General features: G+C 45.8%; 1 protein-coding gene across 1 annotated transcript in view; it reads right to left on the bottom strand.

The window, feature by feature from the left end:
* Nucleotides 1-11,858: 11,858 nt before the first annotated feature.
* PRKAR2A (protein kinase cAMP-dependent type II regulatory subunit alpha) overlaps nucleotides 11,859-15,473 on the bottom strand; it is a 54,298-nt gene continuing 50,683 nt past the window's right edge. The window contains exon 11 of the mRNA XM_080934463.1: nucleotides 11,859-15,420. Coding sequence (XP_080790589.1) covers nucleotides 15,287-15,420 — 134 coding nt within the window. The 3' untranslated portion in view covers nucleotides 11,859-15,286. The remainder of the gene's footprint in view (nucleotides 15,421-15,473) is intronic.

Genomic DNA, 15,473 nt, shown 5'->3' with positions numbered 1-15,473 from the left:
CAAAGCATGGAATGATGTAGGAACCGCAGCAGCAGAGATAGCTTATCAGGTGAGGTGCTTGCCTCAGAAGCATGAGGACCTGAGTAAATTCAGGGCATGGTGGAACACGTGTAATCCCAGTGTTTGAGGCAGAGATGGGAAGAGGTTGGGGGCTTTCTGATCAGTCAGTCTATCCTGATTAGTGAACTCTGGACCGATGGGAGACCCTGTCTAAAAAACCCCGCAAGGTTGGGGCTCAGTGGCTAAGAACTTCCTGCCCTTACTAAGAACCTGCAGTTTATACCCAGCAGCCACTTCATGTGGTTCACAACTTCTGACTCCAGCTCCAGGGGACCCGATACCTCCTTAGGTATCTGAACACACTTGCATGTACACAAGATAGATGGGTCCTGGAGAGGGATAGTGAAGGTTGATCTCTGGCTTCCACACACAGAGGCACACTTGTACCTGCACTTACGAAAACATACACATACATATATGCATAAGAGATCGATAGGCAATGAATAATAAAAAATTTTAACCGTGACAATGAGTGGCTAGCAGCCTTTTGGCTAAGACCGTGTGTAGAAATTTCAGGCCAACGAGTCCAGGAATTGTGGACTTTATCCAAGGACAGACAAAAAGTGCATTTCAGCAGAAAAGCTGCAGAGAGAGTTAAGAGATCCGTGGCAGGCAGGCGTGAGAGGAGGTGAGAATGTAGAACCCAGGAATGAGGGCAGTGAAATTGTCCCGTGTGATGCCGTCACAATCCACGCTGATCATTATGCTAATCTGCCAAACTCACAGACTATGTAACTGTGGCCTGAATGTTTCTCCGCACAAATTCCTGTGTTGAAACCTAATTACCTATGCAATGGTATTTGGAGGTAGGGACTTTGTGGGTAATTAGGTCATGAGAACTTCTTCTCTTCATGTTCACAATCGGTGCTGTTCTACGATAGGTCCAATGAACTTCTTCAGTCTTCAAACATTCAGAGATGAAGCGAAGGTTTCACCTATGTATGATTAGGAAATGGCTCCTACTCAGGCCCCCTCCAGGACCTTAACTTTGGCTTTCTTGGCCTTCTAAACTATGAGGAATCCTATTCTTTTTTTTTTTTTTTTTTTTTTTTTTTTTTTTTTTAAGCTACTCTGTCCCGGAATAGGCACAGATAAGGAACGAGACAAAGGGAACCGAGTGCAAGCTGTGGATCTTGTTGATGATGTCAGGATCACTTCATTCACAGTGTCGGGTATTGACCGTGGGTGTGGGTGCGGGTAAGGCCAATGACAGCTCTGTAATATTTGTTTTGTTTTTGAAACAGAGTCTCACACTTAGCACGTAGCCAAGGCTGTCCTGGAATTCAAGCTTCTCCCCCTCCCCCTTCCCAAGCTGACTACCAGCACGCACTCAGCTACACTGGCTGAAGAGCTAGCTCTGTTATGCCATTGGATTTGCTGTATCCTTAAATTTTCTTGGGGCTGGAGATGTGGATCAGCTGCTAAGAGTGTGCAAGTGCCCCGTGCAAGCATAAGGAGTAGGGTTCTGATCCTAGAGTCCCAACACAGTACCTGTGACAGGAACACTGAGGGTGGCAGACAGGAGGATCTCGGAGGCTTTTTGGATCCGTCTAACCTAACTGGTGAGCTACTTCCCCAGCCCAGCACAAGAGAATATACAAAATTGCCATCTGAGTTGGGTGTGGGGTATAAGCCTGAAATCTCGCTATAAAATGTGAGCTCTGGGTTTAGTGAGAGACCCTGCTTCACAAGCAGTTTCTTAGCACTCTCTAGCAGTAGAGGTTATTCAAACAAACAAACAAGCAAACAATAAAACAACCAGCCAAACAAACAATAGCCAGGCCTGATGGTGATGCCTTTGATGTCAACACAGGAGAGACAGAAACATGCAGCTCTCTGTGAGTGCCAGGACAACCAGAGCTATATAAGGAGATCGTGTCTAAAAAAACAAAGAAAGGAAACAAAACCAAGTATGTGGCGGGGAGCTGGAGGGATGGCTCAGTGGTTAAGAGCATCGATTATTCTTGCAGAGGACCTGGGTTTGATTCCTAGCACCCAAATGGCAGCCCACAGCCATGTGTAACTCCACTCCTACAATATTCATGCCCTCTTCTGCCCTATTAGGGCATGTCATGCACAGACATACATGTAGGGAAAACACGCATATATATTAAAAATACAAACCAGGAGGCTCGGTGGTTAAGAGCACTTGCTGCTCCTCAGGACAAGCTGACTTTGGTTCTCATTACTCACACCTGGCAGCCCTCCACTGCCAGGAACTCCCCAGAGGACCTCACCCCCTCTTTTGACCTCTGCAAGCACACACCCACGAAACTTATACTGATATAGATACATATAAGGAAATAAAGATAAATCTTAACAGCAAGAGTTTAAATGAGACGTCACTGGGCAAGTCAACAGCCAACAAGCAAGCAAGCATTCAGGAGTCCCACCAACACGGCCGCAGTGGTTGGGCCTTTTATCCCAGAACTGACAGAGAGGCAGAGACGAGACAGAAACGAGGCAGAGAGACAAAGGAATCTCTGTGAGTTTGAGGCCAGCCTGATCTACATATTGAGTTCCAGGACTGCATAGAGAATGTCTATGAATAAACAAACAGACCAACTCTTGCATTACAGGTGGTGAAGAAATTGACGCTGGACGGGGTGAAATAGCCGACAGCAATTCCACACACTCAAGTTAAATCTCATAAAGCCCTAGAGGCTAGAGAGATGTCTCCAAAGCTAAGAGCGCATAGTGTTCTTTGTGGACTTTGTTTCCAGCACCAGTGTTACGCAGCCCTCACTGCCTGAACCGAGGATCTGAAACCTCTGACCTCCACAGCAATCAATGCACATACACACACACACACACACACACACACACACACACACACACACTCATAATAAAAAAAAAATCTCAGCACTTGGAAAGCAGAGGCAGGCAGATCTTTGTGAACTTAAGGGCAGCTAGGGCTACATAGTTGAGACTCTGTCTCAAACATAAGTAAATAATCCATATAGCCATGTATGAAGAAGATTTAAAGTCTTCAGGCCAGCCTGAACTACTTAGTGAAAAAATTTTTTAAATATTTATTTGTTTTTATGTATATGAGTACATTGTTGCTGTCTTTAGACACACCAGAAGAGGGTATCTGATCTTATTACAGATGATTGTGAGCCGCCATGTGGTTGCTGGGAATTAACAGTCAATACTCTTAACCGCTGATCCATCTCTCCAGCCCCTTAGTGAAAATTTATATCAATAAAACAAAACAGAAAAATCAAACACACATATTTGGGCTTCATCTTGGGGTTCACATTTACAGAAATGAAAGCACTGATGGTAGTGGACGGGGGAGGATTAGGAATTCAGCATCATCCTTGGGTACATAGTCCATTTGAGACTAGCCTGGGCTAAGTGAGACCCCATCTCAGGAGAAACAAGATGGAGAAGAAGAGAAGGAGGAAGGAGAGGATGAGGAAGAAGAGAGGGAGGAGGAGGAAGAGAAGAAGAGGAGGAAGGGAGATGAAAAATTAATAAAAAGCACCAAGAAGTGAGTTACATGTTCAGAGTATTTATCCTTCTAAAATGTGCAGTTGGAAAAGCTTCTGAGAAGATTGCCGTGCACAAGAACATTGCTGGAGGTGACTGGAAACCTCCATATTGTCCTAGAAACTATGTCGTAATACGTTCTCCCAGTATAGTTCTTCAAACAGCATTTGGGGGTTTATTGATTCATTAATTTCATGCTCGTGAGTGTTTTGTTCACATGGATATCTGTGAATCCCATATGTGCCTGCAGACTTTAAGACTCTGCAAGATCCCCTTGGATGGTAGTTACTGACGGTCGTGAGCCGTCTTATAGGTGCTGGGAATCGAATCCAGGTCCTCTGAAAGATGAACCAGTTAAACACAGAGCCAGAGCCATCTTTCCAACCTCCGTACTTAATTTTTAGGTTTTGTCTTACATTAAGCTTATTTTATGTGTGCGTGCATACATGCGTGTATATACGCTGGCATGGTGTACACATGGAGACCAGTGTACTGCACTCCAGAGCTGGTTCTCTTTTCCACCATTCAGGTCCTGGGCACTGCACTCTGATTTTCAGACTTGATGGCAAACATGTCCAACCGCTGTGGCATCTCTCTTACCCTGGTCTGTCTGTCTGTCTTTCTGTCTTTCTTTCATTATTTATTTTTGAGACATGGTTTTGTTTATGTTTGTGAGCCTCTCCTTCTGCAGCTGAGAATGAACTTAACCCCCCATCTCTAGCTCTAGGGTGCTAGCATTAAAAGCCTGCCTCAGCAACAGAGTTTAGGGGGGCTGGAGATCAAACTAGGCGAGTCCTTTGCCAAGGATTTGCTTTTGTTACACAGCCACAATCTGACGGATGTAGAGACAGGAGAATCTGGAGTTTGAAAGCAACTTCAGTTACATACAGAGTCTGAGGGTAACAAGACACTTGAAACCTCCAGTATCGGGAAAAAAAAAAAAAAAAAAAAAAGGCCTTTGAGGCTGGAGCGATGACCTAGTGGTTAAAAGCAGTGATGATAAAGTCCTGGCACCCATGTGATGGCTCGGAACCCTCTGTAATGGCAGTGCCAATGGATGTGCTGCCCTCTTCTGGCCTCCACAGGCACTGCACCCATGTGGTACACAAGATTGAATAGGCAGAAAGAATCCCATCACAGAGGCAGTAGGAAGGCTAGGGATAGACTCATTTGACAATTAACTAAGTCACTCTGAGGAGAGCTGAAGGCTGCTTTTGATGGTAATGACTCTTCACTTGGTCCTGCAGATGCATAAAGAATGCTAAACACGGACAATAAGGTGTGGCATCTCTATCTTCATACTATCTTCATCCGTGATCACCCTTGCTACCTTTATCCCGTGGGTCAGATGCTACTTGGCTCTGCCACATAGACACATGGATCATTTAAAAATTGTTTGGGAACTGGGAAGATGGCTCGGCGATTTAAAACACACCACTCTCATGTAGGAACTGAGTCTGGCTCCCAGCATCCACTTCAGGTTAGCTCACAATGACCTAGGGGATCCAATGCCTCTGGCATCTGAGGGAACCCACATTCTCATGCACACACCTTACCACCTTCCCACACACACAGTTAAAAATAAAAGTTAAAAAATGGGGGCTGGAGAGATGGCTCAGCAGTTAAGAGCATCAACTGCTCTTCCAGAGGTCCTGAGTTTGATTCCCAGCAACCACAAGGTTGACTCACAACCATCTGTAATGGGATCTGATCCTCTCTTCCGGTGTGGCTGAAGAGAGTGACAGTGTACTTACATGCCTTTAAATAAATAAATAAATAAATCTTTAAAGCAAAACGAAAAAATTTTTGGTAGGCTGGCAATACCTCTGTGGTTAGGAGCACTGGCCACTTTTCCAGAGAACCCCAGTTCTGTTCCCAGCAGCAATCTTAGATGGCTCAGGACCACATGTAACTCCAGGTCCCGAGGATCGAATAGTCCCAGCACCCAGGGGCATCTGTACCTACACCCATAAAAACATACTAAAACCCCAATTCTGCTCTTTTGTTCTTTCAAGACAGGGTCTCACTATGAAGCCCTGGCTGACCTGCATCAAGGGTGATGAGGCCTTTCTTGAACTCAGAGACCCACCAGCCTCTGCCTCCTACATTCTGGGAGTAAATGTGTGTGCCACCCGTACCTGGCAAAGACAATTCTCAAAGTTTGTTTAGGGTGCTGGAGAGAGAGCTCGGTAGTTAAGAGAATCTACTGTTCTTGCAAATAACTCGGGTTTGATTCCCAGCACCCACCCGGTGGCTTGCCACCACCCATAACTCCAGTTCTGGGGATTCTGATAGCCTTTTTCAACTTCCACAAGCACCAGACATGCACGTGGTACACAGACATGCATGCCAACAAAGCACTCATAAACATAAAATACATACATACATCAGAAAAAAGTGGGGTTTGATACTGAACTGTAACAAGAGACAGACTTGTGGCCAAAGCTGTGATCCAAGTACTACAGAGGTGGGGGTCTATGAGGACCCAGAGTTCAAGGTGATCCTTGGCTACACAGCAAGTTCAAGACTAGCCTGTGCTTCCTGAGCCCTTGTCTTTAAGAAAATGTGTTTTGTCTAAGACTATGTATGAAACATGGTTAACTTGCCTTACCTAACGCCTGTTGGGCTGCTGTGTTTCTTTTGCTCTACCTTTGCACCTTTTTTTCCCCCCAACAGCTCAAACACAGAAAATCCCATAGAAAGGCCCAGAGTAAACCCAAAGATGAGCATGCTTATGCAAGATGACTGAGTGGGTGCTGGGGAGAGGCCTTGCTTCTTTTGCAGTAGACCCAAGTTTGGTTCTCAGCACCAGGGTAAGGGGGCTCACATCCACCTTAACTTCTAGCATACAGTGCACATGCATGCTCACCGACACATACATCTTAAACATCATAAATCTGAAGAAAACAAGGATGGTGCCAATAGCTGGTGGCATTTTCTGAGTTAAGGTGACTACCAGTGAGCCTCCGACCCTCAAGGCCAGGGCATTTGCACATTCACACAAGAAGAAAAATATCTTTTGAAACTCTGCCCATAGCCAATGGAAAGTTACAGGATTAGCAGCCCCTCTGCCAACAACTCAACCAAAGACTCCTCGTTGGTTCAGCCTTCACCCTGGTCTCCTTCACAAACCAGTGTCGCCTTACCTCCCCTTGCCTGATTGGGCCGAAGTCCCAACGTGCTTTTTTCTGCCATGCTCTTCACATCTGGCGTGATCTCATTTCTTTCTTTCAGAGGCAAAAGATCCCATTGCTGGCATCAGACTGAGGTTTTGCTTGGGGTATGAACGCCCACATTGGCTTCTCCCTGTATTCTGGGTTTCATCAACAAAGTGCCAAGGTTCTAACGTTGGTTGTCTCAAAAGATAGCAAACCCAGAGGAAGCTGTTCTCACCTTTTCTTGATAGTGTATGTGTGTATGTGTGCATGTGTGTATGCATGTTTATATGTGCATGTGTGCATATATGTGTGCATGTGGATATATGTGCATGTGTGTATGCGTGTGTGTATGTGCATGTGTGTGTGTGTGCATATGCAGAAGCTAGAGGTTGAGATCTGGTGTCTTTCTCAATTGTTTTCTACCACCTTTACTTTGAAGCAAGGTTTCTCACTGAATCTGGAACTTGCCGAAGCCCCAGGGATCCGGTCTCCACCTTTCCAGGGCTGGGATTACAGCTCTGGACCTGCCTTTAAAAAATCATTATTGTGTTTATGTTGGGAGAGAAGAGGGAGGGAAAACAGTGCTCAGAATGTAATATATGAGAGAAGAAGAAAATGAGAAGATTATTATTGTGTTTGTTATGTGTGTGGTGGCATGCCTGTGCCATGGTGCACATCTGAAGGCTAAAAGACAACTTTGAGAAGTTGGTTCTAACCTTTTCCCTTTACATAGATTCCAGGGAATTGAACTGAGGACATCAGGCTTGCCAGACAAATACCTGCTGAGCTGTCTGTTAGGCCCCCTTCCCTGTGGGTTTTATTTTTTTTATATTACATTTGTTTATTTGTTTTTGAGACAGGGTCTCAGTAAGCTTGGAGGTCCGGTCCTGAAACTCACCATGGAGACCAGGCTGACTTCAGACTCATAGAGATCTCCTGTCTCTACCTCCTGAGCACCAATGCTAAAGATCTGTACCATCATGCCTTGCTTAAAAAAAAAAGTGTGGGGGCTGGAGAAATGGCTCAGTGGATAAGAACACTGGCTGCTCTTCCAGAGGGTCTGGGTTCAGTTCCAAGCAACCACATGGCAGCTCACATCTGTCTGTAACCCTAGTTCCAGGGGATCTGACAGCCCCACAACAATGCATAAAAAAAGTTAAATTTTAGTAAATGTGAATGCTGGAAGTTGAATTCAGGTCTTGTGTTTCCTTTTTGAGCATGTTACCAACAGCTATCTCTGCAGCCTGTTTTGGGTTTGAGAGGAATTCAAGATGAATCTAGGAAACAGTAAGACTCCCCCACATCAAAAGAAAAAATGTCAAGCTTAATGTCATCTCAGAATTTGGCTGAGACTGGAGAATCACCATAAGGTTCGTAAGACCTAGAGAGAGAGGGGAGTGGGGCATGCTGGGTGTAGTGCCACACACCTTTAATCCCAGGAGACAGGGGCAGGTGGATCTCTGTGAGTCTGAGGACAGCCATCTTGGTCTACATAGTGAGTTCAGCCAGGACCCATCTCTACAGGGGAGAAAGAGGAAGAAGAATGGAAGAAGGAAGGTGAGTTAGACAGGAACGGCAGACTCAGAAGGCCATGTTTGCACCCTTGTGATTTCAAGGCCACCCCTGGATGACATGACATTCCATTCAAACAGATACACAGATACAAACCATAGTTATATAAACATAGGTAGCCCCAACGACTTTCCCTGGCTATTGACCTTAAGAATGATTAGAACTGGGACTAGGATCCATTGATGAAGGCCAAGAGTGAGAGAGCAGCTGGGTTGATGGGAGGCTCTTGGCAGAGGGAAGGGGAAGGCATGCTCCCAGGCTGGAAAGCATGACCCAACTGAGGAACCTATGTCTAAGATAGCCCCTGCAGCCTGGCAGAGATGTCAAGGAGGCAGTGGTCCACCCTGGTGCAGAGACATCAGCATGGTGATAAAGTTCCAAGCCATCCCTGTTTTCAGGGATGGAGAAGGGAGATCCCAGACCACTGCAGCTTCTGTCTATTACAGCTCCTTAAGATGACAATGATCTCGAAGAGGAAGGAAATCAGGAGAGATGAGCATCACTTAGGAGAAAGGTAGCCCTTGAAGCAGTGGCTGGGAGTCAATCACGAACTCTGCTGAGCTGGTGCACACAATTGGTCATCACTAGAAGTCTCTGGGGGAGGCAATGATCGGGTGTGGCAAGAGCAGGAGGTGATGGGGGGGGCATGGCATGGTACCCACAAGCAAGTCTCCAGGCTGTTGTCAAGAAGGAGGCAGGACCCTGGAGAAGGATGGATGGTAGATACTGACGTAGATCCTCCTTCAGAGTCTGGTGAGATCAGATCTGGTTTAGGTTAGGCTGCTGCTCCCTGCTCTTCTCTGGCTGTAGCTGGAGACTTAGGAAGCCCCCCTCTTTTCAAGTATCTGACTTGGCACCGGGCATTTACCAGCATCCCCTCCCTTTATGCTTCTAAATCTGTGCCCTTACCCCAAGGCCCCACAGTTTAAAGTCTGCCCGGGTCCCTGGTATTAGACTCACAACTCGAGGCTAGAAACACGATGTTCTCACTGGGACTGGAAGTGGTATCCATGTCTTGTCACTCCATCTCTACCCACAGCTACAGACCGTGGGTCATTCAGGAAGGAAGCCTGCTGCCGCAAGACATCGCGAGGATGTTCTCCCAGAGCAAAACACAGGAAAATTACCAAGAAAAGGGCTCCACAGGGCCAGGGTGGAGGTGGTTCCCAGCATGTCCTGGACATGTACACTTTGTCCCCAGTACTTCCAGGCAGCACACAGCCCTGGGGGGCCAGCTGAAAGATTCCCATTGTGCTGGATGGCTGCCCAGTCAGAGCCCCACTGCCACCCACACTCCCAACTCATCCCTGCTTTCTCACTGTGAGCCAGGCCTTTGTGTGTGTGTTTTTTTTAATACATTTTTAAGGTTTTTAATTTTGTATAGGGGTAGGATGGATGGGAAAGGTACATGAGCTAATGACAGCACACACTCACAGAGGTGGGGGTGAAGGTCAGAGGACAATTTGCAGGAGTAGATTCTTTCAGAGAACTGAATTCAGCTCCTTAGGGTTGACAGCCTTTACCCATTGAACCATCTTGCTGACCCTGAGCCTGGCCTTCTATGTAACGTTTAGCGAGATTAGCTTATTTGGTTAGCGGTTCTAAAGCCCACTCTATGTCAGGGAGTAAGGGCTGGTTTTGCTGTGAGCCAGAACATTTCAGCCTTGAACAGAGCACAAGAGAGTAAACACACTAGCCACTGGACTGCAATCTTTACTAAAGCCCCTAGCTGATAAGGCAAGGGTCTTTAGGCAAAGCTAGGGCAGAATGGATAGATGCCCTCTGGTAAGTATGTTGTTTCCCAGAGGGACAATCTGAGGCTCAGGTCAGAATTCACATTTGTCCCTTGGGCAGCCTCTGCCAGTCGCTGTCAGCATGGTAGAACCATCTTGAGTCCCAAGATTGGGCCTGTGACCTAAATGTCAAGGTCTAAGGGACACATTTTTCCTCTCGGCTGTGCCCTGCCCCAGGCTGTGGTTGCCTGGGGAGCTGTCCCTCATTTTGGATTTGGGCTGAGATTTGGAGGCTGATGGGGAGCTTGGATGAGTTTTATTTTCTCCCTTGGGATTGGCTGCAGTTCTAGGGTAAGAGGCCAAGAGCCCAAGGGAGCCAGGGATAGCCTGCCCCCTGCTGACCAAAGTGAGGAACTGCAGATCCGCTGCTCAAGGTCACACAAAATGGATACTTGATTCTTGCCACCTGTCAGAAAAGAAAGTAATGAGGATGAAAATCTCTAAGGAGTACATGTCTCACTAATCCAACCATCTCTTTCGCTTCTCCTGGGAGGCATCTGTAGCCAGCCTCACATGAAAGGAAGGAGGGGGAGGAGGAGGTGCTGTGTGCTTAAGTGTTTAAACCACTTGTTTAAGAGGCAAGAGGCCTGAGATGGTGCCACTCCTTTAATCCCAGCAAAGAGGCAGGTAGATCTTTGAGTTTGAGGCTAGTTTGCTCTACAGAGTAAGTTTCAGGACGACCAGGGCTACACACACACACACACACACACACACACACACACACACACACCCCACACCAAACACACAAAATAAAGTATTCAATGTTTAAAGCCTTGAAACGTAGCCAATTTGAATGTTGGAGGATCAGCTATCAGTTTTTTGGGACCTAGGTAGGTGATTCATGTCCCTATCCCTTGGCACATTTATACAGACAGGCCTCTCTGTCCAGTGATGATAACGCCCAGTGAGCTTCCTTTGATCTCTGTGAAAGACAAAGTCCAGTAGCCTGTCATGCTTACTAGTCTAGTAATACAGAGTGACATCCCTGCAGAAATGGTTTCTATCACTGGTATCTTCTGGGAAGGGGTAAAATAGGTACCCTTAATCTTGTCTACAGCCATATACCATGTTTTTGCAGTTCATTTTGTGTGTCCACTTGACTGACTTATGAAATAGTTGGTTAACCGTTGTTATGGGTGTTCTCATGAGTAGATGTTTTGGATGAGATTAGCGCTTTACTTGGTAAACTGAATAAATCACTTTGACTTGCCTAATGTGGTTAGGCCTTATCTGACCAGCTCAGTTTGAAGGCCTGTAAAGCAAAAGGGTTGGGCTGGGGACGCAGCTCGACCAATGGTAGAGTATTTTTCTAACATGCAGAAGGCCCTGGCTTTGTATCCTTAAAAGTGGGAGAACATTTTCCTTCCGACCTTTGACCTGGCATATGCCCTGTTTCCACTGAGGCCTCACCTTTTCACAGCTCTTGAGCCCACTGACCTTTAGACAAGAGCCACAGCACTAGCTGTCCTGGTTCTCAGGCCTCTGAAACTAAACCACATATTCCTCTGGGTCTCCAGCTTGCTGACTCACCCTGGTTTGATCTTCAGATTTGCCTCAATCATCATGTGGACCTTATACCACACCTCAGTACCCTTGTCTCGATACCCACCCCACCTCACACTGATTGTTTCTCTGTGGAACCTAAATTACTGCAAATGTCTGGGGCTTCGGCCTAATTTTCAAGGGTCCTATCAATCCCAATAAAGTATTTGCCATGTAAGTGCTAAGATGGCCAGGGGCCCTTAAAGGAGAAGACAATACACAAGACAAACCAGGAAAGTCAAACATGATTTGTCAGCCTTTATTAGTCAAGAGTGAAGCTGAGCCCTAGAGTTTCCTTTAAAAAAACAAACAAAAAAACCCAACCTTGTTTACAGCAAATGATTAATTTCTAGTGACTCCTAATTATATGTTCAAGACCACAGATCAAGAATTGTTTGCTTTCCAATCATATATTCTTTAGAGATTAAAATACAAGTGTAAAACAGGCTAAAGTAAGATTCACCCCAATGATTTAAAACATAATTCCAATTGAAGGACATTTCAAACATCACGTATAGAACTCGGGACCAAAAGATGACCTTAGAATCTTTTTACCTTTGAGGTAGCACAATAATGCTTAATTGTTTTTTAAAATTATTATCACAATGAGTTAAAACAAAACAACAAAAGACAAGGAATCTAACCTTTGCTCAAGGTGGGCTAAATGATTTTCTGCAAATCCCCCATGAGGTGAGTGACAATTCTCATTCTTTCTTTTTAATTTTTTTTTTTATAAAGATAGCCCTGCAGAGTGTAATAGGAAACCCAGGGGAAGGCTGCTTCCCATAAAATAGACATTAGAATCACGAAGGAACGTCAGCAGTCAAGACAGGAGAGACAGGAGGTAACTGTAGTGAAAGATCAAAAACTACCCATATCTTGGTGAGACTGGTTTACAAGTGCATTATCAAAAACAAAAATTTCAATCTCAACTGACTGAGAAAGATAAAAGATGACATTCATGGGTCCTTTTCTTTCTCTGTGCAAAATGCTTCCATCTTTTTAACATGAAGACTGTGCACAGGGCGCCGGGACACCAGCAGCACACAGGCTCCACCGTCATGAGCGAGCAGAGAACCTGGGCAGTCAGGATGAATAGAACCTCTCTGCTGGAGCGTTGGGTTTCTTGTTTTTTTTGTTTTTGTTTTTGTTTTTGTTTTGCCACTTTGCTGCTGACTTTGCTTACTAAACTGACTTAAAGAAAAGCTCAATGCTGATTTCTGAGACTCTATATAAGGAACACATAATTCTTTAAGAAGACTATGAGCTCAGAGGACGAGAACAAAAGAGCCTGTCCTGCAGAGACTTCAACCAAGAGAAGAGAGTGAGGGGGCTAAGCTGGGGCCAGAAAGGAAGGGAAATACTGTGGTTGGACCTCAAGGCTCTGAGGAACATTCTCTGTCATTCCAAGTCAATAGCAAAGCCAGGGAAGAGGGAGGGAAGACTGAACCCTCAGAAGAGAGGAGCTAGCAAAGGGATCTTTTTAATGCTCCTCCCACAGACCCCGCCATCTGCTGAAGGAGTTGCCTGGCACAAGGGCACTGCAGCCTGGAAGAAAACCTGGTCTGTCACCTCTGTTTCTCTAGGCTGCAGAGAACTGGAACACTGTCAGGCCTGGTGCTGCAGTGACAGCAATCTTTCATCACCACACTAGCTCCAGCTCCTGAAGACTAGGTGTACCTCCCCCACGTCCCCATCTACACTGCCCTGACACAGGGCCATACTGCAGTGAGGACTCAGTCAGTAGCTACAGGAGAACTTAGACTTTGTCCCTTCTCTGTAAAAGAGCAGCTGTCAGTGAGGCAGGAAGGGTGACAAGGAGGACTCTGAAGCCTAGATTGAAGTATGAGGGCAGGCTAAGGAGACCTACCCCTAGCAGCCTACAGGAATAACTCTGGCATGAGATTCACAGCCAGCCCTAACCAAGGCTGGCAGGGAGGGTGGGGTGAGGGTTCAGAGTCCTTATAAGGTCTGGGGCTGGACTTTTGGGCTACTCCTGGAGCCCGATGCACCTCTTACCTTTGCAAGAAATCAGGTATTATTCTGTCAAAGTACAAGGTCTGATTTATTTAATAAAGCAATACGATAGAAAAGGACCTTAGGAAAATTGGGATCACTATGAGGGTTTTCCAGTGCTAGCTGCCTGCTTCATAGTAGTAGTTACAACTGTATACAATTCCCAAATCTGTAACATAGGCTACTCAGAGCAGTCTGAAGAATCCTGCTTTTGCTTCATGGAACACAAGAAAAAGTGACTAATTACCAAAATTGTGGCAACTCATTTACTCTGGACATTTCTTGGCTACAGTAACCAGGGCAAAAGTTGAGACTGTTAGTTAGAAAGGCCTTCATAGTAATTCAATGTTTATACAGGATAACCTGTCTTCCCATGGCAATTATAGTGCTGGAGACCAAACCCAGAGCCCTGCACATGCTACATGAGTGCTTTGCCACTGAACTGTACCCAAACCCCACCCCAATGATACCAAGTTCTGAAAATGGATATTTAGGACAAATGACTGAGTCAGTGGACAGACTCCATGTACATGAATACATCCAAGGTGGATTCTCTAAATAGAGAAATAATTTCCTTAAAAAAAAAATAGCTTCTCTTTTAAGAGTTTAAAAACTGATGATTACTAGCCACGCTATGCAACAATGCTACAAGGGAAGAGTTCTCTGTGCAGCACAACTGCCGGTTAGTTTCCTGCATCAGCCAGGGAACGGGACATGGTAGGGGTCACTCAGGGAAGTACTTAGGTCACATAAAGCAATAATACCTCCAGACCCTGGCTCCTTGTATCTCAGCACCATGCTCTGACCAGCTGAGCTAAACAGCCACCCCTGGCTCCTTAGAAATGGATAGCAATTTGTTTATGTAAACAGCACAGAGGTTAAACAAACGAACAAAAAAATCTTTCTAAAAACAAACAAAAACCCTAACCCAGATAACCTTTCCTGGCTAGTACTGGCAAGAGTGCTGAATCCAAGTTTCCTGCTAACGTGAGTCTAAGTGCTCAGTCTGCTCATAGGGACCTGCTGGGCCTTCAAGGGGGCCCTTTTTAGAGCTTGGACACAGCTATATAGTGTGTAGCTGCCAGCAAATAGTACAGGCCTCTGGGGCACAGATCTCCAGTGTAACTGCTACCACCTTCCACTGTGAGAGTAAAGCAGCAGCTGTGAACACTGTGGACCTTCTCAAAGGACAAGTGAAGAAACTAAAAGCTCTGCCACTTCCTCCCTTGAGAACGGCTGTGGAGGTGTCTACAGTTACTCAACAGGTTTCTGCAGACCTTAGGACTTTCAGAAGCAACATTAGCAGCAAGAGAGGAAAGAAGGATGTTTACACTTTGGACTTTGTATCAGGCACTTAAATTGCTGGAGAGACATGCCATTCTGAACCAAATATGAAACCTGGGCTGGAGTAATCATGACGTAAGTGGTCTAATGACGGCGCTCAGAAGCAAAGTGGAAGATGGGTGTGGGTGGAGCCTCTGCCCATCTTTCAGTGCTGACTTTCAAGATTTCTAAATGCCCTTAACCACAGCAATGGCAGCGGCGGAGACAGCAGCAGGAACGGTTCTGTCGTATCTGTTTTCTGTGTGTGTTCTTGTGGCTGACTGGAAGGTTTTGGTTTCACTGAGAAGGCTCCGAGATTCATCACATCTACTGCCCGGGGTCCATCAGATCCAAGTTGGAGCCAAACATCTTCACCAGCTGTTCTTCATAATGTGAGATGTTCCTCTTCATGATGTCCATGCAGGGGCCCAGAAGCCTCTCAAATGCTTGAACATCCATAACTGCATTGTTAAAAAAAAGAGATGTGGGAGAAAATGATTTGTTTACATTAACC

The sequence above is a fragment of the Micromys minutus genome (genome assembly GCF_963924665.1).
Source record: "Micromys minutus genome assembly, chromosome: 21".
Lineage (NCBI taxonomy): Eukaryota > Metazoa > Chordata > Mammalia > Rodentia > Muridae > Micromys > Micromys minutus.
This window is presented reverse-complemented; position numbering and strand designations above follow the sequence as displayed.